Consider the following 25492-nt stretch of genomic DNA (forward strand, 5'->3'; position numbering starts at 1 on the left):
GGGCTCCGCCCTTCAGTCCTCCGGCAATAACGACTATCAGAAGGGATTTGTGTATTTTTTCATATTACTGTGACTTTATATAATACATTTATTCCTATAACATATTAGACACTATGCAATTATACAGATAATATGTATATGTATGCATGGGTAGGTACATTATTACATATATATGCATACATATGTATATAGTATTATCAGTTTATTTTATAATAACTACAAATGTAAAGACACTTCTGACCAAAAGGAAACCCCAAAGGGAAAAATTGAATTGAAACACCCCAATTTAAATACCTGGAGAAAGCCCTTGCCGGTGGGACAGCTCTGCCCATGACTAGGGAGTGACTGTGCAGCCAGAAAGGTGTGCTGAAGTCTCTCCAGTGCAGAGGGGGCTTGGGGTGCACGCTCACCCCGTCGGTGGCTCCCCGGCAGAGCTTCCCATACTTCTTGTCCTCCTCCTCCCTCTGCTCCGGAAAAAATCCCCCGACTTTCAGTCACCCGCTGTCACCACTATCTTGAGGCCAAGTGCAAATCCCCTTCCTTCTCCTGCTCCTCAACCAGGGTTTCCAGAATGGCTGGAGAACTCGTGCTTCCCAGCCGACTGAGCATCTGTAGGCTGAGTTCTGACCTCCTACTGTGTGTAATTAACACTAATTAAACAAATCATTAAAAATTACCCATGACATCCTTTGCAGAAGGTCTTAACTCTGTTTTGTGTTGGAGCTGCTCGAGCTGTTTTAATTAGCTAGTGCTGTTCTGCATCCTGGCGTGGGTTTCTGAGGGCACAAGGAGACACAGTACATCTCTACACCAGGACTGAGGTTACAGGGCTGTCCTAGGGCAGGGGAGGCAATCACTGACAGAGGAAGAGGCCAGGCAGTGACCTCAACTTCAGAAGCTCCTTTTCAGGCTCACAGGACTCTGGGCAAGGGAGCACAGCATGAGGAAATGGGTGGGAGTCTCTCGTACGGCAGCAGTCAGTGCAATGAAATCCAAGCACCACTGAAAGCTGTAGCCAAGGTGACAGATTTCTCTTACAAGGATTTTTGCCTCAGGCAGTGCGTAGAGTGAAAGACAAGTTCTAGATCAATCCCTGAGCCTCCCAGGGAGTGCTCATTGATAGGAAATTACAAAATCAAAAAAATTTAAGATTACATTTTCAAAATTGTCATCTTTTTCTGTTCACCCTGTTGCAGGCACCCTGAGACTGGTTTTCAGAGATACCCAACCCTTGAATTTCCCGGCACCTTTGAAAAAGAGCCAAGAACATTTTGCCCAGAGGTGGAGGCACACAAAATTAGGTTTCCTTTTTAAGATGCTTGTTGGCTGTGTTTGAAAGCCATCTTATCCTTTATCAATTTTACCCCTCCCCTCCTCCAGAATTTTCTGGAAATCTTAAACTTCATCACAAAAATGATGCAGATCAGAAAAGCCACCCCTCCACCCATTCCCTCCATGTCCTTTCATCCTGGCAGCTGTGCTGTTTGGCAATTGTTGCTGCATGCAAGGGGGTGGGTGGGTATCAGGCAGACAGGCACTTCCAAATTGCATGGGGAAAAGTGTGCTGAATAACGCTTGCTGCTTTGGTAATGGAGAAGAGGGCAGGGTGAGACCTTCAGGGCAGTGGGTGAAGTCTTGGTGACATGATACTGTGGTGGAAAGACTGTGGATTTGTTCCTTGCACATGGATAGTTTCCCTCTACTACCAAGATGAAAGGTTTGAGATTTTGTCCATGTGCTTTCAGACGTGACAGAAGAGAGGGCAGCATGCATGTTTTCTGTCATAGCTCTGTGTGTGCTTGCATGCTGGGCCACATGGTGGCACATCCTGGGCTCCTCATCAGCGCTTCCTTCTAACCCCATCCAGTCAAAGTACTATCAGACACTGCTTGCTTAGGCTGCCCACTGACATCATTTGCCAGTGCTGTCCATTAAAACCAATTTGCAATATCATTTGAACCTGCCTGTGGCAGTTTGTACTACCTACAAGTGGGAGTTACTGCTTTGAGCTGCTACTAACCCTTTGGGAATGGTACAGCAATGCTCTCCTTGCCAGCTTGGTGGGGGGGAATTCCCAGGACTGACCCCAGGACTCAGTTAACAGTATTAAAGCGGGATTGTCCCGCCATCCCCAGCCACAGGCACTATCACATCCTATTATTTGTCTTCCAAAAGAGATCTGTGCTTTTTCTGCTGTTTTTTCTGGATCACCATGGAAACTGGCAGGAACAGAGGCATGCCAGGGAGGCTCAGCAACTGCTGCTCTCAGAGTACTTTGGGGATCTCGCCTGCAGAGGGGCAGAGCCCTCTCCAAGGCTGCTCACCTGCAGGTGACCCCTCCTGGGAGAAGCAGGCAGAGGGATCTCCGTGGGGGCTCTCGACATTTCCACCCCCCATGTGGGAGTGAAATAATTCCTCCCTTTACGCAATGCCTTGACAAGCCTGAAAGATCCCAGAGCAGAGATCACAAACATCTGGGAGCTGTGTGCCTGGCTCCGGTGTGAGACCAGGAAAGGAGCCAAAAAACCTCTCCAGCTAACATAGCCTCCTTCCTGCACTCCCATGGAGGACAGCCTGCCCGCTGGTTCCAGCAATGGAGGCTCTGTGAGTAGGAGTCCTATGGCAGGGATCCGTGTTCTTCTCCACACCCCATCCTGACATCTGGCAGCTGTAGGCCTGACTTCAGTGCAAGACTGGGAAGGCAGCCAAAACCCTTCCCACAGACTAGCCCCATCTCTTACTAGTGTCTTTTCTCTCCCACTCCCAGCCAGTACAGGCCACCCTACTGGTTGTGGAGAGCAGGGATCCTCCACCAGAGCACAGTGTTTTGTGCAGCCTCTCCTGCTCTGACCACAGAGCTGCCCCAGGTGCCCATGCCGAAGTTCTCAGACCGGCACCCAAACAGAGGGCAAGCTGGGACCTACTTTACTCTTTACTGAAAGTATTGATTTAACAATTCTGGAAATGGAATTTCCCCCCAGCTCTACCATAGGGGTACAGCAGGAACAAGGACAACCCCTTCTCCTGGCCTACCCAAACCTTTCCCATCCAACAACTCTTCCCACAGCTCTAGTGGTGATCAGACTTGAGTTCAGTCCCCATGATCCCTTGTGGTCTGAGGTTTTTTTGCTGAGAAGCTGTTTGCAGTGATGGGTGGATGCAGAACTATAATCAACAATAGCAGTAACAGAGGTCTATGCTATACCGTGGAGCTCCTCTGGTGACCTGCAGCACACACTATTGCCTCCTCAGTGTCCATTCCTAGTAAACATGTCCCTTAGACAGCTGATGTTTAAGAACTGGGCTGAGACGACCAGTCTGTCCATATAGCTGTCACTGCTGCTGCTTGTCAGAGGGTAGCAGGTTTTTATTTCTATTACTTGGCCTGAATTCAAACCAGTAATCTATAGTCTGTTCCCTGCTCCCCACATGGTTTGGATCTCTTTCCCTGGTGCAGCTTTTTGCACAGTGCTTCCAGAACCAGCTCTGTAAATAGGTATTTGCCTGGCATTTCACAGGAAACCTGGGGAAGCAAAATTACCATAGGCTGCTGCCTGTTTTGCCTGTGCTACACTCCTGGTGGCCAGACCTGCTGCGGCCGTTAAAGGAGGGGTCGAGGGTTATGAACTCTCCCTTGCAGCAGCAGAACTGTGGCCATCCCTCACATGACTGGGGCTGCAGGAGCAGCAGGTCCAGCTCTCCAGGGCTCTCCCTGACTCCTTTCAGCACCTTGTCCCAGCTCCACCCCCCCTCTTTCTATGCCTCCTTTTCCTTGGCAGGAGCAGCCAGGCCCCTCATCCTTAGGGCAGCGATGTTCGGTTTTGCAAGTGCTGTTGAGCCGTCTCTGTCTGCATAGTTGCGGCATGGGGGCTTGATACAGTTTTCTTGTGAGATATATCATGTATGGCATCACTTGCACAGCAGTTACCGCTGTAGCCTGTGGACTCAGAAAAAGATTCAAAGCGTGCTGTGGTATGTGGGAACCTTATGGGCTGCATACCAGCCAATGTCAGACACAGAAAGACCACACAAAACAAATACACTTGCAAGGACTGTTTTCCTCCTCCTCAGCCTGAAGACTCCCACATGCTGTCCTCCTTTCTTCTCCCCTCCAGAACAGGAGTTTAACAGGCACACACAAGCATGCTGATAACAAGCCCAAATTTACTTTTTAAGCTCCGGTTGTCTAAACTATGATCTAGATAAACCTATGAGAATACAAGCACTAGAAAACATTAATTATTGTGAGAGATGTAAATCTGTGTATTGTATAGAAGAGAAGTTTTTTGTCTCAGACTAATGATAGTTGGTGGCTTCTTAATCTAGCAGAAAAAGACCTAATGCAATCTGGTACTTGGAGGCTGAAATTGGAGAAATCCAGAGATGAAACAAGGTGTGAGCTGTTAATACTGAGAATAACACTGGAGTTACCCCTGGGATGACTCCCTAAGGAAAATGGGAATTCTCCGTTGTTTTGCTCTGTGCCAGTCAAGACTGTATATACAAAACATATGCTCTTGCTCAAGTTCTGGCTTGAATAGTACACACAAGTGTCTTTATGTCCTGTGTGAGAAGTGTGACAAGATGACCATAACACGATCAAAACCAGCTGACAAAGTACCAGAGGGCAATGGCTTCCTGGCCCTCCCACTGGGTCCTCCCACGAGCAACTGGTTTATGCACTGAGGTGATCCACAGCTGCCAGTCTCTTATTTTCTGCTGCATGAACTTGTCATTGCTGACTAGAAGAGAAGCAAGGCAGGGGTTTGCAGGTCTGTGTTGTGTCTGTCGGCACACTGCAAGCCCAGGAGAAACAGAATAAGGGAACTAGGCACAAAGGCCATTTTCAACATCTTTAAGCCTCTAACAGAGGTGGAATTTAAAGAACTACGATATGAAGCCCAAGTCCCCTGTGGAGAGAGACAAGTACCTCAAACAGGTGTTTCAAGGCACTGTCTTGTTTTTGTGCAAGATTTTTCCCACATAGGATTGAGCCTTCAGGGGGCTCTGACACATGGACTTGGTCTGGTTGGTGTCCTTGCCCCTTTGGTAAGTTTTCAGCAGCACTGTGGAAGGTAATGCTTTCTCCCACCTGCAGAACTATGACAACTTTGCTTACTAGAGACAGTTTCTTCTGGTCTCATCTTCTGACACCTTGTTCTCGTGTATCTTTTTGTCCTTCTATTTAGGTATCATCCTGGATATGGTGCTCTTAACAAAGCACCCTGTGCTTGTGTTGCAATAATGATAGTCTAACAGTGCCAAGCTAGTTCTCTTGGATCTGCCAGAGTTTGTTTTGTCGTAAGATATTTGTTGTTTATAGTAAATTTTATTTTTTACTGAATGATTTGTCTGCAAATTGTAAAGACCTGATATAGAGTGCTTGAGCAGACATATTAAAGATAACTGCCAAGGGAAATCACTTGGGAACTGTGAGATACTACTGGCTGTTCTTACAACCTTCTCCCTCCGAAGTCAAAACTATTTTTCTACTTGCATTATTTAATAGAAGCCACATTTTTAATTAAAAAATTTTAAATAATAATTTTGTTAAATAATTTAACAGAGGCAGCTGAAGGCACAAGGAGGCACAGCTTTGTAGAATATCTGCATTAAAGAAATGGCAGCACATAGTTGTGCGAGTGCTGATGAGGTTCTGGGCCTCCAGGGGTTAAAGCAAGGTGCATGCAGGCAATTCTTGGGGAGGTACTTTGTATAAAGTTCAGTGGCTGAGGAATGTCCTGGCAGTCAAGCTTCATTGCCTGGGAAAAACACAAGGCCAGACTGACATTTCAGTTAGCGATAGAATCCTGTTGGCTTTGCTGGTGCAAATGAGAGAATTTGACCAGCGCCTTTAAAGGAAGAATAAAAATACCTCATAAAATTCAGATTAAGAAATATTGAGGTTGCATGCTGTGGCTGAAAGGAGTCAGGAATAGGATGGGGAGCATGAAGGGAATAGCCCCTTTTCCCATTTTGTCTTTGGCCAGCCTCAGTTCAGGAGGGGACTCTGTAAAGCATGAAGCTACCTTTTGTGCTCTGAAATACCTATAGGGAGCCACGAATTGTGTTGGTTCTGGTTATTTATTACAATTCCTTGATCATTGGGAGTAACGATTAATATAGGCACACACACAACACAGATTGTAGGCAACTGGAGTCCCTTCCACTGGGAATTGCTGGCGAAATCTCTTTGGGTGACACTGTCCCAGCAGCCAGCTCCATCTCTGCCTGTATTCCTGTCTGCCCCTGCTTGGCTGGCTGAATGGGAGAGCTCCTCGCCAGATGCCTGTTTCTTTTCAGTTCTTTGCCTGTCTCCACTTGGCTTTCTGGCCATCTCTGCGTAGTGCTATCCTGCTCTCTGCCTGAACCAGCTCTGTAATGCATGCTTTGTCTTTTAGTTAGAGAGGAACAGGCAGCTTCATTCAGCCAAATTCCCATGAAACTGGAAACGGATGAGAAATCTAAAGCGAAACAATCTTTAGGGAACTACAAGGTCCACAGAGTCTTTGGAAATCTGACTACTTATTTGGATAATGAGGTATAGATTTCAGTCTGCCTTTAGTCACTCCAGTGTCCAAATCTTGACCTTATGTTTTTAGTTATATTTCAATATTTTACTCAATCACATCACATCAGTCTTTTTATTTGTGCATAATAAGTGATTTGCTACCCATTGTTTCTCTGCTGAGACACCAGTGCAAGCACACTATCAATGTGAGGAAGGAGTTTACAAGAAAAGTTTAATAAACAGCAGATCTCGGACCAGGCAACATCTGTGAGCCAGATAACCACACTTAAGATCTTGTTTAACCATGCCTAGTGAATAGTGTTGCTTACAGTACTAGGAGATAATTTTGTTCAGTTCTTCTGCCTCCATAGATTGTTTTAAGCGTGTTTATTTCAGACTGCCCTGTTTTGTGTGGGCAGTCTCAACAAGAGCCAAAGCAGAGTTTCAGAGCATTCATGGATCTCTCATAATCACTCAATCTTTTTGGTGCAGCCCTTGCCCAACAAGCCACACTCACTTTCTAGAGATGAGACCACCTTTCATGGTGGCGAAGTAGGCCATGTCAAAGGCACATGCAAATCGGCCAGAGAGATACATATCAGCATGACTGTCGTTATCCCCACTGAGGAAAGCTTCACAGAGAAATTTTTAAAGTATCTTTGACGAAAGTAATGTGTCTGATGATGGAGTAAGTAACAAGTAGTTGCTAAACCTGAACCAGAATGAATGACCTTTCGCTTTGAAACACACTGGTCTAAGGCCCAAAGCCCTGGGGACATTTGATCCTGGAGCCCCCATTTGGCTCCAGTCCCTTTTGTTTCCATGTGCCCACCCTGGTCAGGTCAATATTAAGAGATAGAGCATGGGCTCAGCCAGCCCAGGGGTGGCAGTGACTGGCCTGCAGCAGAGGGCAGCAGCAGGTACAGCACAAGGCTGTGTGGGCACGCTCACTCCCAGCAGCCAGCCTTCCTCAGCAGTGAGATTGCCAGCTCTGTTTGAGTAACATGGGTAATATATATTCATATAGGTCAATATATATTCATATAAAGGAATGCAGTATGTAAAGTAGCTCAGTAAGCGGTGGCCCTATCCCTGAGTAAAATATTTTGTGTGCTGGCAGCTATCATTACAAATGCTTGAAGCCCCAGACCTGTTTGAGCCATTTCATGTGAGAGATGACCCAAGTATGTGGGGCTGGATTGTGTCCTCTGGTCAGGAGAGCCATCATTACGCTAATTTGATTGTCATCTCTATCCTGGCACCAACCCCATGCCCTGGGGCTGCCTACAACCAGTGAAGGGCGCTCCAGCTGGAGCCTGGGACACTCCACCAGCCCCTCAGGGCTGTGGCAGGAGATGAGGGCAGCATGACGCTGTGGATGCCAGCTCCCCACCTGGCTGCTCCACAGAAAACACCGCTGTGCCTCAGGGCCGGGGATGGTTTGGGAACATCAGCTCTTTAGACTGGGAGATGACTGCAAGGGGGATCCCAGGCGACAAGGGCCTAGCACCAACGCCTGCCCGTTTGGCAGGCCCGAGGAAGAAGCCTCCAGCAGCCAGGAGCTCTGCTCAGGGGGTCCTCCATCGCCGTTCGGCTCTTGCCCAAAGGCGTTTGGCAGAACAAGATGGCTGCCCGGTGCAGGGGGAGCAGGAGCGCTCCCGCCTGAGGGGGCAGCGAGCAGGCGCCCGCGGGGAGCCCGGCCCAGGCTGCCCCGTCAGCACCGGCCCGTTCTCCGCACTCCCGGCCTCAGTGGAAGCCCCCGAGGGTGCAGGGTGGGCGGGGAGGGGGATGTCTCTATCAGGGGCAGAGCGCGGCTGTGGCTCCTCTCCTCCCGGGCCGTGCCGGCACCCTGGGCAGGGCGCTGCCCGCCCCACCTGCCTGGCCGCCGAGCCCGACAAGGGGTTAAAAACCCGGGCGGGTGATGTCAGTTCCTGCGCTCCTCGGGAGGGCTGGCTCTGATATTTGAGCCGGGCTCTCCCGCTCGAAGGAAAACGGAGAGAGAATGGGAAAGTGCTGAATGGGACAGAAGCCGTGCCGGGCACCTGCCTGCCACCCGGCGCCGCGCAGCCGCCCGCGGCAAGGGCCCCCACCGCCGCGCTCCCCGCGGCCGCGCGGGGTCGGGAGCCTCCGGACGCCGCCGGCTGCGCCTGTCACTGCCCTGCTCCGCCGGGGCGAGACCCCCGCGCCGGCCAAGGTGAGCGCGGGCGGGGAGGCGCTCCGGCGGCCCGGACCCCCTCCTCGCTGCCGGGGGAGGTGTCTGCTGGCCGCAAGCCCCCGGGTGGGGAGAGAGCGGTCGGGGGCTTTGGAGGGCTGGTCTGTGCGGGGTTGGCTATCATAGCCTTTCTGCCCCCTCTTTTCTTTCTTCAAGGTGACGTTAAGGGGACCGACTGGAGCATTCTGGGGGTGATGTTTTGTCATCTATGTTAATTGAGGTTTGCTGCTTAAAATAAGTAGGTTTGCCTTCGGGTCTGGGACTTTGGTCCCTGAAGCTGCATGGAGGAGGTGGGGGGAGGAACGGCGACACGAGGGGAAAAATACAGCCCAAGAGTTAATATATATAAGGCCTGTGGTCTCTTCTGTCTTCCTGGTAAACCTAGGTGTGCAGGGCAAGACCTCTGGAGTTAGAACGGCAAAACCAGGAGCCCTCTTCCTGCCTTCTGGCACTTTTACTAGTCAAGAGGGAAATTTTTTTTTTTTTTCCCCCCTGGCCCTGACAAACCTTGCCCTTCCCACAGCTTGTCACGTTATTTTTTTCCCCATGCTCTGCACATCCCAGGCTACACTCGTGAATGGGAAATGACCGTGTGGCTGAACAATTCCAATGGCCTCAGGGTTAAAAAGCTAGGGAGTTAAACTGGTTGTGAAGTGGAAAATGAGGTGACTGGCACCAGGGAGTTGATTAATAGTACGGGGTTTCCACACTGACTTTTGACGATTGCCCAAAGTGCTGACCCTCTTGGTGTTGATGCAGTGACATGGGAAGAAATCTCTCTCCCTTCGTGTGTTACATTTCTACTGATTCCTTTTGTAGTAAGATGGTAGCTGAAAGTTAGACCAGTATTCAGCTGCAGTGTTCAGGCAGGGTCTGGTGCATTTTACTGGCAGGTGCTAGGAATTGCACTCCTGTGCTGACTGAATCCCCTATAACGGCCTGGGTAAACTGATTCCTGAGCTGAGGAGACGCTCATATTTGAAATATGGAAATACTGTTTCACTTGTCTGCATTGTTTGCACTGAATGAACAAAGCTGCGAACACTTTACTTGCATTTATATCTGCATCTGAAAGTCTTCATGTTGATTAATTGCTTTTTATTCTTGGAAGGCTTTTCAGGTGGAAATATACAGAGTCTCTGAAATGTTTTGAATTCTAGTCTGGATCCACCAACATCTGGGACATCAGCTGATTCTGGTCTAAAACCAAAAAAACCCCATGACATTCTGGTATAAATTTTAGCTTCATCAGAATTACAACTGAATATGGGCACTCCAAGTAAATATATTCATATTTATTTTGGATATAGCATTTAGTGTCAGAACTGTCTCCGATGTTGATCAAAACTTAGATATAGTCAAAACTAGAAGCCTTATGTCTGCATTTAGCAGTTGTTTCAGTCATTTTTCCCTCACTAAGTTCTAAGGACTTTGTAGCTCCCATTATCTTCACTGGAAGTTGTTTGATACTTAACACTGAAAGTCAAGCTGCTCTTTAAGAAGCATCTGTATGCATTGAAGAATGAAGTTTTGAAAATCTCAGCTTTTTTGAATAAAGTGGCTGCCTCTTATTTTCCAAGTTCCTAAAGTAAGAATACTGCACCTGAAAGTATCTGATTCCCAACTTCTTTGTATGCCAAAGGGAAAAAAGAACCAGTTTTACATAACTATATAAATATGGTTTATATAACCACATAAATTCCCTACCTGATACGAAAAGTACAGATATCTGGCGGAGGGGAAGGGGGGAAATCAAAGAATTTAGTGGATTAAGATGGATTAGATGGATTAATTATGATTTGTAATTATGAATTACAAAAAATGGCATATGAAATGGCAGGTCCAGTAGCAAGGATTTAAAGTCAGTCTGTCAAAATAAATTCGTTATTGTAATTCATAAAGTACAGGTGAACTGCTTATGTTTAGGTGAATGGGGGAGAAGGAATGATGTATTTAACAGTAAATGAGAATTCAGAATAAATTTGAAGTTGTAAATAAAGTTGTAATTTAGGGGTAAATGTGAGACATTGTGATACAATACATTTCTCTGAAAAAGGGTAAGTTTTTTGCTAGAGAGAGGAAAAGCCGTAAGTCCCATCTCTGGCCTTCAGAACTCATTTGATATGATGATACATGGGGAAGTTATTAGCTTAAGTGGAGGAGATTGGGATTAATAGAGGAATGATAAGATAGGCAAAGAAATGACAAAAGAGAATGTGACAACACTGTAGAAGGTAGGTATTTTACTGGAAGAGTCAGCTCACCCAGGGGATTAGTAAGGATGTGATAAACTCTAATGACGCAAAGTAAAATGGCACATTAGAAGTAGTAATAAAGTGGGCATAAAACCTGGGAGAGCACTATTTAGAAACAGCAGAGGAGGAAAAGATCTAGATATACTAATCAATCATAGGGTAACCATGGGCCTGTTAAATTTTGCAATGGACTGTATTACAGAGATCCTTGATCTTGTGGAGATCTGGCACAGACCTGTGCTTCATTAATCTGTTCCAGTATCATTGTAATGGGCCCTCTGCACTCCCACGTCTGGCATTTGCAAAGGCAAAGCCAGCTGAGATTCCTCTGTTCCAGTTGTGTTGGCGTGTCTGTGAAAGTCGACCACTAGTGTAATGTGGTTGTAAAAAAGGCAAATGCAATCAGGTGAGGTATTCCCTAGGAGAGTGGAAAGTACTAAATGCCTTTACACAATGCTTTGGTGAGGCTGCACACTGCCTTCCAGATGCAGTTGTGGTCAGCCATGTCTATGAAGGAGAGTGAGAAAGATAAAACCCAACTCTTTGATGTGATGTGCACTAAAGCTGGAACAGGTGCAGAGGGAGAGTGGTGAGCTTTTCTTATGAGACTGAAAGAGACCCTTATCTCTAGCCTTGCAAAATGAGGTCTTTAAGGAGAAGCTTTTGATATCTATAAATATACCAAAGGGTAAATATGAGGGAGGGAAAAAACTAGCTAAGCTGAAGGGCAATATTCTACAAGAATGAACAGATACAAGGTGGTTATGATTACATTTATGCTGGTAATTAGAAGGCAGCTCATTAGAGGGGTGAGGTTCTAGAACAACAGGAATAGTGGGAGCAAAACTGCTTGCATGGTTCTAGGGAAGGGCTGCGATCATTTATGAAAGGGATTATACGATGCAGCTGTCTACAGTGAGAAGGAATGAGACAATGATTCAGGACATCTATGCCACTCTTAGACTTCCTATTCGGAACGGGGTATTTTATTTCAAGAAGTTTAGTTCAGAAGTTATGGACTATCTGAGGAAATTACTTTTGCTCTGGCATAAGCTGTGTGGTAAATCAGACTCATTTTACTTTGTGCCATTAGAGTTTATCCCATTAATTCATATGTCTTCTTTGGACTTAAACTCTATGAATAAAGGCTAAAAATTTCTTATGCCTATATGAAAGATAACAGAATTTCACTTGAGAGTTGAAGTATTATGTCCAGAACAGAGTTTGCTGTAAACAAACTTCGGTGTTGTAGGATCCTTCCATGACTAGTGCACTCTTTTGGCTTGAGAAGGACTGGTAGCACTACCTTAGAGGGAAACCTTACAGTGTTGTGAAGTGTGCCAAAAGTAGCCTGGTTAAATGCCTGGCAATGAGCTAGGCTAGAGATTAGATCGATGTGCTGGACTGGGCTGTGGAAAAGGATGGCCTCTGTATTTCTGTAAAGCTGTGGGTGTACTGCTTGTAGAATGCTGGTCTTCCTTATCGCAGTGTTTTCAGTGATGCAATGCTGAACACGAGTGTGCCTTTTCCTTGTTTTACTTAAACCTACCTTCTGACCTGGAATAGTATTTCCCAAATCATTGGAAAGGCAGGCAACTCACTGCCTGGAAGACTTTCTATTACTGAACAAAGCAACCTGTATATAAAATAACTTACAGGTAGTATTTGTAGCTAAAGGGTATAAAATGTGTCTTCCTTAACTCAGAACAGCAGGGTTATAGCTGGATAGAGTGGCTTGCTGTGTTATGTGTACTTACACTGTCATGTATACTTAGGGTAACCTGAATCTCAGGTCTCTTACGTGCAAAATATGAGCGAGGTGTCCCGGCAAGTGGGTACAACTAGAGGGACATCTTAAGCTTTCCCACCCTGCAAAAGCAGATGTAAAGGCAGTGAGGCTGAGTGGCTTCACTGCTCTCTCCCAAGTCTTGGCCTGTTACTTTGTTCACAGTTCAGGAAACCACCGAGTTTGCCTGTGAGCAGGTGAGAAGTCCCTTTAGTAAGTATGAGTTTCAGTGTTTTGATGAAGCTGATGAACTAATAACTGTTCTGGCTTTGTAAATATTTGTTATTGTAGGGTTATACAACTGGCTGCTGTATTGCACACACTGAGCTGGTATTATAAACCTGTTTGTGAGTGCTCACAAATGCCTGAATTCGATTAAGGACACTTATTACCTACATTTTACATATCTTTTAAAATGAGCACAAAATATCTGAAATGTCTAAACAGTTACTGAGTGAGAAAATAAAACAACTTCAAAAACCACAGCTTTTTCCACTTTGGAGTTGTGTATATCTCTTGATGTCTACAAGGACTTCAGTAGACCTGCATGTTTTGTCTTCAGCCCTAGCTTATTCCTGGCTGGGATCTTTTTATGTTTAAACAGAATGACTGTTTAGATACTGTGGTACAGCTACTCTTCCACTCTTCTTGTAGACTGACTGTATCAAGTAGTTAGGGATTGGGAACACTGTTGCTTCATACATCACATCCTCTTAACACAGTCTGTATGAGATAAGGCACTGGTGCCCCAAGTTAATAATGGGTGTGTGACCTGAGTTACCTTTAAGAGTCACTTTCAGTGACTTGAGAGTTTGCAGCCATACTGGTGCAAAGGAAGCAGGAATAAAAATACTCCTAGTCTATAGGTAGATGCTAAGCAAGGCTATAAGGTTGGTAGTAAGACTGCTTGTGGAATATACAGTATGATGCATTAGTAAATTATTTACTTACTCTAAAGGTAAAAGTTTATTTGAATATTTATCTGTAATCCATTAAAAGTGACCTCTGGCAGAGGACAATATCAATAACTTGGGATAGTACCATTTCATCTTCTGCTTGCAGAAGAAATGGCCTTTGTTACCAGTCCTGTAAGATGAACCAAGGAAGACAAGGTACAAAGGGTGAAAAGTTTGCTGGCCTAAAATACATATTTTTCCCTTCTCTTCTGTAGGATTCTTCAAGCACCTCAGACAACATCCCAAGTGGATGATTAACTTCACAATGACAGAACTCACAGTGGAGAATGGCAGCTGTATGGACTGGCAAAAGCGATGCCTTGCATTGGAGTCCCAGCTCTTCAAATTCCGCTTGCAGGCAAGCAAGATCCGAGAGCTGTTAGCTGAGAAGGTGAGGCAGTGGTGGCTTCTTCTTTGCACTGAGTTATGGTATGAAAGCAAAAAATCCCTAAATGCTGAGCCATCCAATAAAACTGTTACTTGCAGTGGGAATCTGTTCTTCAATTACAGTATATCATTGTAAGCTGCTTATCACTTGAGATGCAGAGATGTGCCTGTCAGAGTGGTGTAAAGTGGCATTAGTGAAAATAAGAATTTGGCCTTGTTTACTGAAAAATCTCCAGGTATTAGGATTCTACTAGAAAACACTGTACCAGCAAGATTCTGGGTATCTAAAGTGACTGAGGCAGCTGCAGAGCAAAGATGGATATTTTGGATAAGAACAGCAGGATCAGGACTTGACTGGCAATAGAAAAGCTTACAGGAGTGCAAATTATGCTGTAATGTTAAAAGACTGGACAGGGGTACATGTACTGCTATAGTGTTAGAATAACATTGCATATCCAGTCAAAACATTCTGGGGATACTGAAGAGCAGGACTGAGATACTTTGAGCTCTGGGTGTTAGAAACTTGCATGGCATCTGACTGGTTTTAGAGGCATGTCCTACTAATCTCTTTCAAGCACACTAAGTGAACTCATTTGCAATCCTAGGGGAGAGGACTGGCAAAGATTTGAGGGTTTTGTTGGGTGTTTTGGTTTTTTTTTGTTTCTATCATGATGTGGATTTTTGGTGTTTTTTCTTTACCTTAAATCGAGTTATTTTTCAATTTGAATTAAAGCTTTTTCACTAACCTCTAATTTGCATAAAATCCAAGTTTGTATGTTGCTGTGGGGTTCCTTCTTTGTTTCAGAATGAGGCTTACATTATCACAGTCCAGTCCAAGATTGCTCGGATATTCAATTACTATTGGAAAGTGAGAACAGTTTCCTTCAGTCACAGTTTGCTAATGAAGTTGAAGTCTTTACAACTGACTGCAGTCTACTCCAAATGCTTTTAAGCTGTACTTGATGACAGATATGTTCTAAACTCACTTTTGCTCCATTTTCTATTATGTAACTTTATGTGTATATTCTTGTTTGTTGGTTTTGGATGTAAAAACATCCAAATGACATCTACTTCAGAGTGGAGCAATTTTCATCCTTGTTTTCCTTGTAGTTATGTTTCCACTAATGCCGTATACTACACGAGACATTCATTCCACCCTTCGTATTTTAAGAAATTATGCAATTCTAAGCACCCTTTTCATCTTTTCAAGGTAGCTTCTGAGATGAACCTTAGTGATTACTTACCTTGGAAAACACTGAAAGTGGTTGTAAAGTCCATTTAGATGAAGGCGCATTAAAAAAATAGATGTATAGATGTTGCTAAGGTCTGGTAAAGACAACCAGTACTCATGTGCAATACTCTATACTTGCTGCATTATGGAATCTGTGGCCTTGTGCTTTATTAATTCCTGCTTTGAGAAACTTCCTGATTACCCCCACACAAAACAAAGAAACCGACCTATCAAACTTTCTTTTTGGAGAACAGACTTGCCCGAGATCTTTTGACTACCTCTTTAGGGAGGTTTGTGGGCCATGGCAGAGAATGAAATTGCCATCTGCTTCAGGGGGCTCCTCAAGGAAGGGGCCTGGCTGCTATTAATCCAGCCTTTCAGTCAAAATGATGTTCCCTTTGTTAAGATTAAGGAGCAGCTTGGTTCAGTGATCAGGTTACTCTGTAACTACTTGTACAGTGCCATTGTAGGCTTACTTGAAGGGTCAAAGAGCTAGCAGGTTTGCAATTCCCTACTCTGAACGTCATGTGGGAAGGGGAGAGCCTCAGGGACTGTGGGGCAGCTCTGGCAGGCTCTCCTGATGCAGGTGGACTCGAGGCACCAGAGCAGGTGCTCAACACACAATGCTTATGCTGAACACTGCTGTTGGGAAGTGTCCTGTGCCTCAGGTTCCCAACTGCTCTGCAACAACTTGCTCGGAGACCCTCCTTCCCTCCTCTTTAGTCGCCACAGGGCTCCCCAGCAGTCACAGCAACTGGGGCTCCTGTCCACGCTGCATCCTTTCCCCCTCAGGTGGGCAGTGATGCAGAACTGAAGGAGGTGCATGCTTTATGCATAGTGATGCCAACTCCAGGGATTTTTATCATATATTTTATAGCAATTGTGATTTTTTTTTTTTTTTCCTTACAGTTCTATCTATGAGAATTAAGAGATTCAGACTTATTTGAGAGTACTGCATTTTCAAAAAGGCTGGGGGGGAGATCTTTAAAAATGTGAAATGGGCACAGTTTGAAGCTGTGTTGCAAACCTGTGGTGAGCATTGCCCCTGAGATCCTCTGGTATGGTTTTCAGCAACAGGAAAATTAATTAAAAAAAAAAAAAAAAGTGGTTTTGCCAGTGAAAGTGAAGAACAATGTTAACAGGGGTGTGATACTTGCTCACTAGCTAGGTTGTCTCAGGGGTCTGGAAGCTGCTGATTGAAAAGCTTGGAAACCTGATCCCCCACATTTTAAATCAGTCTTTATAATCAAGTTTATGATTTTAAGGCAGATTTTAGTATGTTAACTCACAAAACCCCCCAACCTTTCATGCCTGGCATTGGTAGTACAATGCGTGCTAACAGTTTAAATACTTCAGATTTTTAAAATCTGCTTAGATTGAATAATCTAGATCGCTGTTCAGAACATGAGGAATTTAAAACCCAACGGTTTAACTGCCAGTGCCCTAGTTCACATGGTGTGAACTTCCACATTGGTAACCTGGTCTCAGCTATTGAGCAGTGCTGCTCAAGCTGTGCAGAGCCTGGCTGTGGGTCGGCCCGGCAGAGGGACCCCAGCCCCTGGCCTCCAAGACAAAGCTCTGCTGTTTTGCTGGACCCCCGCAGGGCATGAGACCCTGGGTCCTGCCTTGTTGTGGACATCAGCAGGGATCTGGTCTCTTTGGAAACAGGCAGTTGTTTCCACTCTTTCTCGTACACACACAAAGAAAGGGATACTCCTCTGTTGGTGAATGACATAGCAGGCTGTTGCCTTGGCAGCGAGATGACCTGGTTAGGAGTGGGCTCTGGAAGAGAACAACAGGAGGAAAATGAGGCTGAGACATGCAGGAACTTCTTTTCACTCAATTTTATTTAGCTGTTCTGAGCCTTCAGGAGAGGGAAAGCCTGTGTGAATGGTTGATAGGAGCATCTTTAGCAGCTTTTAGAAGGGCCATCTGGGTAGCTTTTAACCTGCTTCTGTCTTACTTCAATAAACAATGAACGTTTGGAAAAAGCCTTTTTCGTCTCATGCAAGCATGGCTATACAACTGTGCCATTTCTCTCCATACAAGCTGTCTGGGCTAATGTTTGGGAGAAGAGTTACTTGAATTTGGCTTGGTCACTAAGTTTTTTTTATGTGACCTGGGTCAAGTTACTTAGTAGCATTTGTCAAATTATAAAGCATTTTGAATGAAAAGACCCATGTAAATACCAAGCATTATTATTAATTCATTGAAGGATTTGAAAGAGCCTTACAAGCATGGATGTATTAAATCTGAATGCGCCCCAGTGAGACAGCTGACACCAGGGATGGGTGAAGTAATCATTTTGTGTACATGAGAAACACAGCAGTTATTTAATAGTTCATAGTAGGGCAACCCAACAATGTAGTACAGGAAGTTAAGAAAAGTACAAGTTCATTTAAGGCTACGGAGGGAATTAGGATGACAAAAGTAATTGATTTGACTGGAACTTAGCCAGGTCATACTGCTTGCACAAGAAGTTTCATAACTCTTTTGTGATCAGGAATGGTCCCAACATACATTCTCTGTTCCTAATCAGGAACCAGGACTGCTAGCAATGCAAAGCAAACCGTCATGAGGCTGGGACAACAAGGAGTTTTTCAGTCAGAACAGTACTATCTTCTTAAAATAACCTGAGTCTTTCATGGAGATCGCCTGCCTTGTGGAGGATCAAATTATTAGTCTAAGAGCATAGCCTTTGGGAAAAGGCCTAGAGATTCATCTAAATTCTAATTCATCTAAATAGATAAATGCATGGGTAGATCACTGTTCCTAATGGACACAGACTCATATCATAACCCAGACCACTGCTGTCAGTGTTAGATTGCCTTGAGCTCAGTCTCTACCAAGACTCTCAGGCTGGGTCTTCGGTCAGAGGAGCTTTGGCTGTCTGTGTAATCTTCTGTGGCATCTCTCTGTTCCTCTGCCAAAGAAATGTCCTTGGTTTGGATATTAAGCTCCATAGACTGTGGTGTCCTTGATTGCTCCACTGAAAAAGCAAACCTGAGAGGTATCATGCTAAATATGGCACTTCCTGATCTTCATGGTTTGAATTTGCTATGGCATGGCTTTTTTAGTTATATGACCATTGGGGTGTCTACATATATGTACCTTTCTGATATGTTTGTCAATAGGTGTCAGCCTGCTCTTATGATCAATGTGTATGTATGAAAAGGAGAGTTGTCTTATTGCCATCTGAAGGAAGGGCAATGGAAACACAGGAACGCTGACATCTCCATTCTGGGTGATCAACCCAAGAGGAATAAGTCCCATTTTCAGAAGTATTGGTTTGGTCCTCATAGTGACCAACCTGAATACGTGGCTCCGGTGCTTTATCAAGAATCATAAAATGCATTGGAGAGAAAAGGAGCTCATTTCCCCTTATAGTTTGTTTTCTGCTTGAAGCATGATTCTTTTAATCTTCTGAAGCTGCTCTGTGTCATTCCTTCATTAGTAAAACACAAGTAAATGCTGGAAACTCTGTGAAGCATTTCTCAAATTTTGCAGCTTAGTGGATGAAACTTAGTGTCACTGACTTCGTATTACTGGGCTTAAATCTGAGACCCATTGAAGCAGGGCAGGTGGAGGAAGACAACCTTGCAAGCACTGAATGAGATCCTAAGTTGCTATTAAAAAAAAAAAAAAAGGCTGGGCTCTAGTGGTGAGTTGTTAGAGGAACCCCGGGTACATCTGCATTTCACTGAGAATGAAGTGATTTATATACATTTAGAAGAAAATTCTATTCAGTGTCCTTTAACTTCAACAGCAGCAATGCTCAGATAAAGAATCACAGAATTGTCAGTTTGCAAAGCTCTTTAAAATGGAAAGAAGCATAGGAAAATTAAGATCATTGTTAATCTTGTCAGTTATGAGCCTGTGATGCTTTTGAAGCCAAAGCAAAGTATTCATTGGTTATAATGTGGCATCATAGAGAACCTGCTGTGAGCTTTCCAAGATGTATTCATTTTTATTTACCATTGTGAATGAATCCTAGCTGAAATAAAAATGGGAAAGAATGATGCGCTGTAGACAGGCTTCTTGCAGGAACAGCCCATGGTGTGTAAATTGTAGAGACGGGGTCAAGACTTTGGGACTATTCCCTTGACCCGTGTAATGAATGATGAAGCTCACTAATGAGAAAACAGTTCCGGTAAATTCAAAGTAGGGCAGAAGACTGGAAAAGGTCAAAGGATTTTTTTTTTTCCTGATCAAAGCTGTCCAGTTAACCCAAAAGATGCCAAAGATCTGTGGACCTGCACAAGAAATGGAAGATTCCTGATTAAAAAGGGTGAATTTACAGGTGATGTTAATTTCTTTTCTTTCTTTCCCCCTCTCCCCTCCTTCTCTTCTGGCTCTGAAGATGCAGGAATTGGAACAGAGAGTGATAGAAGCAGAGCAAAGAGCTGAGGATGCAGAGAAACAGGTAAGAGATTCTCTTATTGTTGCTCTGGTACAAGCCAAGCAGGAACTTACTCTAAATTCCCTCCAGTCTAGCATACAGACAGCACCCTGCAGGGCTGTGATCTGCTAGGGAAACTGATTTACAGTGGTGAATGGATTTTCTGGTCTACTTCCCAGTCTTTGAGCCTGAGCTACGAACAGGCGCCTGAATAGGTTCAACCCTAAGTGAAAACCAGCACCTTATATCTGCCTCTCAGCTTCACAGCCTTTACCCCCTCATCCATGATAGGCATGCTTGGTTATGGAAAAGGAAGGGGATGTTGTGCCTTAGGATTAAAGGGCAAAGATAGAGCTGCCTGGCAGGTCCTCAGAAAACAAATACTTAAAAGTACTGGTAAGGACTTGTCTACAAGTAGAGAAGGTTCTGCGAAAGAAGTAAGGGTGTGTCTGCAAAACCTATCAGTTGTTTTGGACTTTCTTTTTAGTAATTACTGCTCAGGAGCCCATGGAGAAAAACGGTAAGAGCTGGATTCATTGCACGTTACTGTAACCATCTAAAGATTAGGCATATTGTCTAAGCTAGTCCTTCTATGCTTTTTGAATAGTGGAGAAGGAGAGAGAGAGACTTCAGCTTGTGAACAGGCTATAAAGAATAATGGACCTTTGGGAAGCAGACTGTTGTAGTCTGTGCTGTAAGGAGTATTATAAAAACAAAAGAGCCGGGAAGGGCCGGATGGTCTGAGCTCCTGCATCATTGCAGACCACTGATGAAGGTAAGGTTTGAAGTAATCAGCTCCCTCCAGCTGGACAAGAGCTGCAGGGCTGAGCATTGAGTCAGAGATTAAAGCACATAACTAAGAGCCGTGTAAGATGGCCAAGAATGGCTGTCAAAGAGGACTTCAGTAGTGAAGGACTGAATAGGCAGTGTTATAAGCACTGGGAAACATATTGCCTAGGAATCAAGAACCTGGTAAGGTATTCTGTCTGCAGAACATACTATTCCATGCCAGTTTGATACTGATGTCAAGATTTTTTTCTGACCAGCTTAAATATAGGAAAGATGCTATGTCTAGTCACCATGCTGTTGGCCTCTATGCTAGATCAGCAACTGCCAACCAAGAACAAGAGTTGTTCTTGAGAGTGGTATCAGTAAGTCCACACCCAACCACAACAGGCAAAGGTAACATTGTCACTGTGACAGCACCAGCAGGAAATACAGTTATTGCCACAGGCCAGTGAAGGAGGTTTCATAGTAGCAGACACCTCAATGACAGCAGTAGAGCATCCATGATATGTTAAGATGCAATGACAGCAAGGGAGTAGATGGAGACCAAGTCAAATCCAGGTCAGAGAATGGGCAAGAAAGGGAGAACTTGGCTGGGAAGGTGTAGGAGAAATGAGGGTTGCCTTCACTCACCTGCCACCAGCAGAAATGAGGGTTGCCTTCAGTCACCTGCCACCAGCAGTTCTGCAGCCATGTGTTGGCAGGTCCTAAAGACTAGCAACCCTCAAAGTTGTAGGGTCTGCCTTTCCAGCAGCCGTATCCACATCCAGAGATAAGTGTTCCTAGAGAAATACTTCATTGCTGCCCAACAGCCTGAAGAAGTGACAGCATAAGGAGTAGGACCATTCCCTTCCACTAACAAGTGTATTCACCATGAATGAGAAGCAGCTGACAAATGAGAGGGCTCCACATCAAGTGTAAAATCCCTTGTTATCTTTCTCTCCAGGAGTCTGGGGCATTTGGATTTGTTAATTCAGTGGGCTCCCTGTAGCTGCCAACCTCAATTAAGGAAATCACATGTTTGCAGTCCCCTCTCTGAGCCTCTAGTACAGAGTCAGCATTTGGGCATCAGACAGAAAGGAGGGGCCATTTCTTTTTACTATAATCACCCTAAACTCTAATGAAAACACATCCGACTCAGCAGGCTTAGTTTTCTGGCTCAGATATTGGGCGCCTACCTTTCTGATTCAGTATGAAGAAGAGGCAGTTTGCTTCTCTGCCTAATGCAGGCAGACAGGAGGACAAAACACAGCTTCTGCAAGTATGAAGTGTAGGCTGCTCAACAGAGCATGAGTAACTCTCTTGCACAGACTCTGTGAAGTGCTCAGACCACTGCCCGCATTCTGCCTTCCTGGTTCCAAACTCATGCCAAATTAATGGTAGCTGGAGATGGTTTCTTTGCAGATTCATTCTCTCTGGGATGTGTTAGAGCCGGATATTTTCCCGTCATCAAATGCTGCAATTAGCGGGTTTGAGTTAAGTTGGCGGAAATCCATTCACCTTTAGAAATTAAGTCTTATAATCCATTGCAATAGGATGAGGTAATGATAAGAGACTGGCATATTGAGAGACATAGGTTTTGAAGAAAGCAAAGAGGTTTTTAAAATTTGTTAAAAACCTGAAAGGCTTCAGCAGCAGCTAGATTTTAGTGCATTGAAACTTTGTCTGTAGTGAAGGAGCATTACATTAGTGTTTCTCCTGCTGAGATGAACGAGTGTTGGCACTGACAGGAGCTCAAAGATAGGCAAAGCTTCTGAAATGTCTAACACGGTAACTCCTTAGCAGGTCTGGAGAAAACACTTGTCAGAAAGCCAGAAGTTGCCAAAACATTGTCTAAGCTGGGGATAGGAGGAGGAAGGAACTCCGTAGTACTTTTCCCTATAGAAATCTTGATCTGAAGCAAATGGCCAGGGTTTTGTGGTGTATACCTTGCTAGTGAATGGGGTAAAAAGCTGACCACGGTATTGCAAAGGAGGAAAATGTGGTGTACCTTGCCCATATGTCTACGTAGACTATAGTGCCTGTATGGTCTCTTTGACTAATAGTGTGCAAATTTTTCACAATCCACAATGTGTTTATCTGCTCATGGTTCAGTTTGCATCTGTTACTGCTTCAGCATTACAAATGAATGGACAATGTTCTTTTCACATATGTGGATATAAACTAAGTGTGATTTGTTTTTTTTTCTTCCTTTCCTGGCTTCAAAAATATGAAACCCACAAATACTCTCAGTTGGGGTCTTACCACTAAACAAGTAGCTCCATCATTTGCATTGTTTTGGTTTTTTTATCTCCCTCTGATTGTCATTACAGGTCAGACTTATGGAAGAGAAGATAAAACTAGCCAACATGAAGACCAGTGAATCAGACAGCACTCTGCACAGGAAATACCAAGAGCTGATGGGCACAGTGCAAGGAAAGGAAGATCTGATCAACAGATTGGAGACACAGCTAGCAAAACAGGTAAAGATATTTTCTACAGGGAGACCTGTAGCTTTCATGTGTTGGAGGGACTCTGTAATGTATGTGTCAAAGGCACGGATTATGTCTCCATTACATATTAGCCTCTCAGTTGCCTTCAGATCAGCTGTAAAATGATGCCCTGCTCAGTGCAAGATCCTCTCCTTCCTTTCTCTTTTCAGACAAAAACATCCATTCAGCCTCAGTAGCCCTTGTCTCTTCATTGTAGGAGATCGGTCAATGTCCTTAAAGGACTTCCTTATGTTAGTGTTGAGTCAGTGTTGAGACCCTAAATTGTAATGCTAGAGTCTGGTCACAGTATTTCTCTGGCTTCCTAGCATATAGATTGCTCTGCAAAATCATTATGTAGCCCATCTCCGACTCAGCATATGCTGCTTCTTGGGAAGGGACTTTTCCCAGTCTTCAGCAATCCTTTAGCATAGTTCGTCTCTTGTCAGATGTCCTCATTATAAAAGAGGAGCTATTTCCCACTATGGATAGTTTTTAATCTCTTCCATTCTCAGCTGGTGGAAGGAAGGAGCTACATCTACAGCAGGGCTTGTATTTCAGCTCTAGTAAAGGCCTTGCCCTGTCGTCTTTATAACATGAGGAACGAGGTATTCTTATACGTTGCTAAGTAAATTAGTTTTAAATGGAAATAGCTCATTAGAATTTTACACACACACAAAAAAAATACTTTGCCATTTGAGTTACATTTTACATTTAACTAATTGTCACCTATTTCAAGGGCAAAATAGATTGGTAAGCTGTCTGAACTTCCTCAGACCAAGTGTAGTGTGGACATCAGGCATTAGGTCTTTGTAAAATTCTGCGTTTCAGGTTGCTTCCCCAGGCCAGCTTGCTCAGGCAGAATGTAGATGAAGCTTCTGCATTTTGGAATAGAAAGAAGGTGTTTGGAAGGAACTACAGTAGTGATCAAGGTCTGGAAGCAGCTCTTGCAATCAAAGATGGAAGAAATTCTGATTTACCCAAAAATGCAAGGGGTGATTTGATTAAAATTTTATTAAAAAAAACCACAAGTGGGGAAAAATGTTCTGTTAGTAGAAATCTTTTTATTCTAGCAACAAGAGGCAAAATGAGTTTCTAGAAATGAAAGCCGAAGCTTGACAATTTCAAACAAGAAACACTCTTTATCAGGGTCACCGGTTTAGTTTCAGAATGGGATGGGACGGTGGCAGCGCTCGAAGGTCACTAAGGGTCCCTGTAAGGCATCCTATTTGTTTTCACTGGGATGGGGAGAGCTGTGGAGTTCAGAGCATTAGTAAGAGAATACTGAGGTCATGTCTGGACCACACAATAGCATGGGACACAAAGAATCTCTAACTGCTTCTGGATCTTAAAGCACAATAACTGCATCTACGGGTGCCTGAGTGAATTGGTTCTGCTTAGAGGCAGGGCTTACTAAGCTCTGTGACAATGCTGTTGTCACGTCACTATCCTACGTTAGGACCCTAAATAAAATCTTGGTGTTGTACTTCACCGTGTAGCATAGCAATATTCTGAATCTTTTACTTCTTGGTCCCTGATCGGAGTCAAGTCCAGGTCATTAGGGATTCAAAGGCATTACCCATGTGATGGACATTCAGAGGACTATGGTAGATCCACTCTATGTGCCAGATCATTTCAGAGCAGTAGGCATGTCTAATATTTTGACTCCAGCAAAGGCTGGTACCTGATGATTAGGAACACACACAGCCATATTCAGGGAGAAAAACTAAATAAATCCTCCTCTTGAAGCATCAGATTTGATTGCTTTTACTTCATTATGCTCAACTACAAATGTTACTGCTACCCATAATGTTGCCAAGGTCTATTTTAAAGTCAGCAAACATATTTGAGGAAGAGCTTTTAAATGTGCAGTTATGGTCATGAATAGCAAGTGGTGATTAAAAGTGATGTGAAGATGTGGGGAATTTCCTGCAGTCTACTATGTATTTATATGGTATTCATTAAGTGAACTTACACTCTTCAGTGTGAAAAATTTAAAAAGGGGGAGGGGGAAGCACTGACATTTTTATTATCATAATTACTGGTATTTGTTCACATCAGAAAAAAAATCTAGCAGGTAATACCAGAAAGTATTACTTTTGTCCATTTAATTAGAGAAACCAGGGCTGAATGTGCCATACAGAGTATATTTCCCCTTCCTTCCTTGCTCCTGGAACCGATTTCTCCTTGTAGTTTTCTAAATCACTATGTAGATAGGAGACCTTTCGGTGACATTGCTTCTGATGAAGCCACACAGGAGAGGAACAGAAGGCTTCAGGTGATCCTATCAATCCAGCATCTTTCAAAGGAAATTCCCAGGAAAGGAAAAAAACATAGCTGAGAAAACACAGCTTCAAAAATGATGTTGTAGCAACATTGCCCAAGCAGATACTTGGGGAAAAATGTTCATTGTGCAAATCAACAGTATTCCCGTAACACCTTTGTGTGGACTAGAACCTGTTTTAATGGATATGTAAACATACAACCACTTACACCATCTC

The 25492-nt window shown here is 44.2% G+C and overlaps 1 protein-coding gene across 2 annotated transcripts in view; it reads left to right on the forward strand.

The window, feature by feature from the left end:
- Positions 1-5033: 5033 nt before the first annotated feature.
- PLEKHH1 (pleckstrin homology, MyTH4 and FERM domain containing H1) overlaps positions 5034-25492 on the forward strand; it is a 58962-nt gene continuing 38503 nt past the window's right edge. Inside the window, exons 1-4 of one of the 2 annotated variants that reach the window (XM_076344835.1) lie at positions 5034-5049; positions 13936-14111; positions 19699-19761; positions 22836-22985. In XM_076344835.1, the coding sequence (XP_076200950.1) occupies positions 13971-14111; positions 19699-19761; positions 22836-22985 (354 nt within the window). In that variant the 5' untranslated portion in view covers positions 5034-5049; positions 13936-13970. Of the gene's footprint in view, positions 5050-8660; positions 8706-13935; positions 14112-19698; positions 19762-22835; positions 22986-25492 lie in introns of those variants that run through there. The other variant, XM_076344836.1, reaches the window with a different exon arrangement.

This window comes from Aptenodytes patagonicus, chromosome 7 (assembly GCF_965638725.1).
Source record: "Aptenodytes patagonicus chromosome 7, bAptPat1.pri.cur, whole genome shotgun sequence".
Classification (NCBI taxonomy): Eukaryota; Metazoa; Chordata; class Aves; order Sphenisciformes; family Spheniscidae; genus Aptenodytes; species Aptenodytes patagonicus.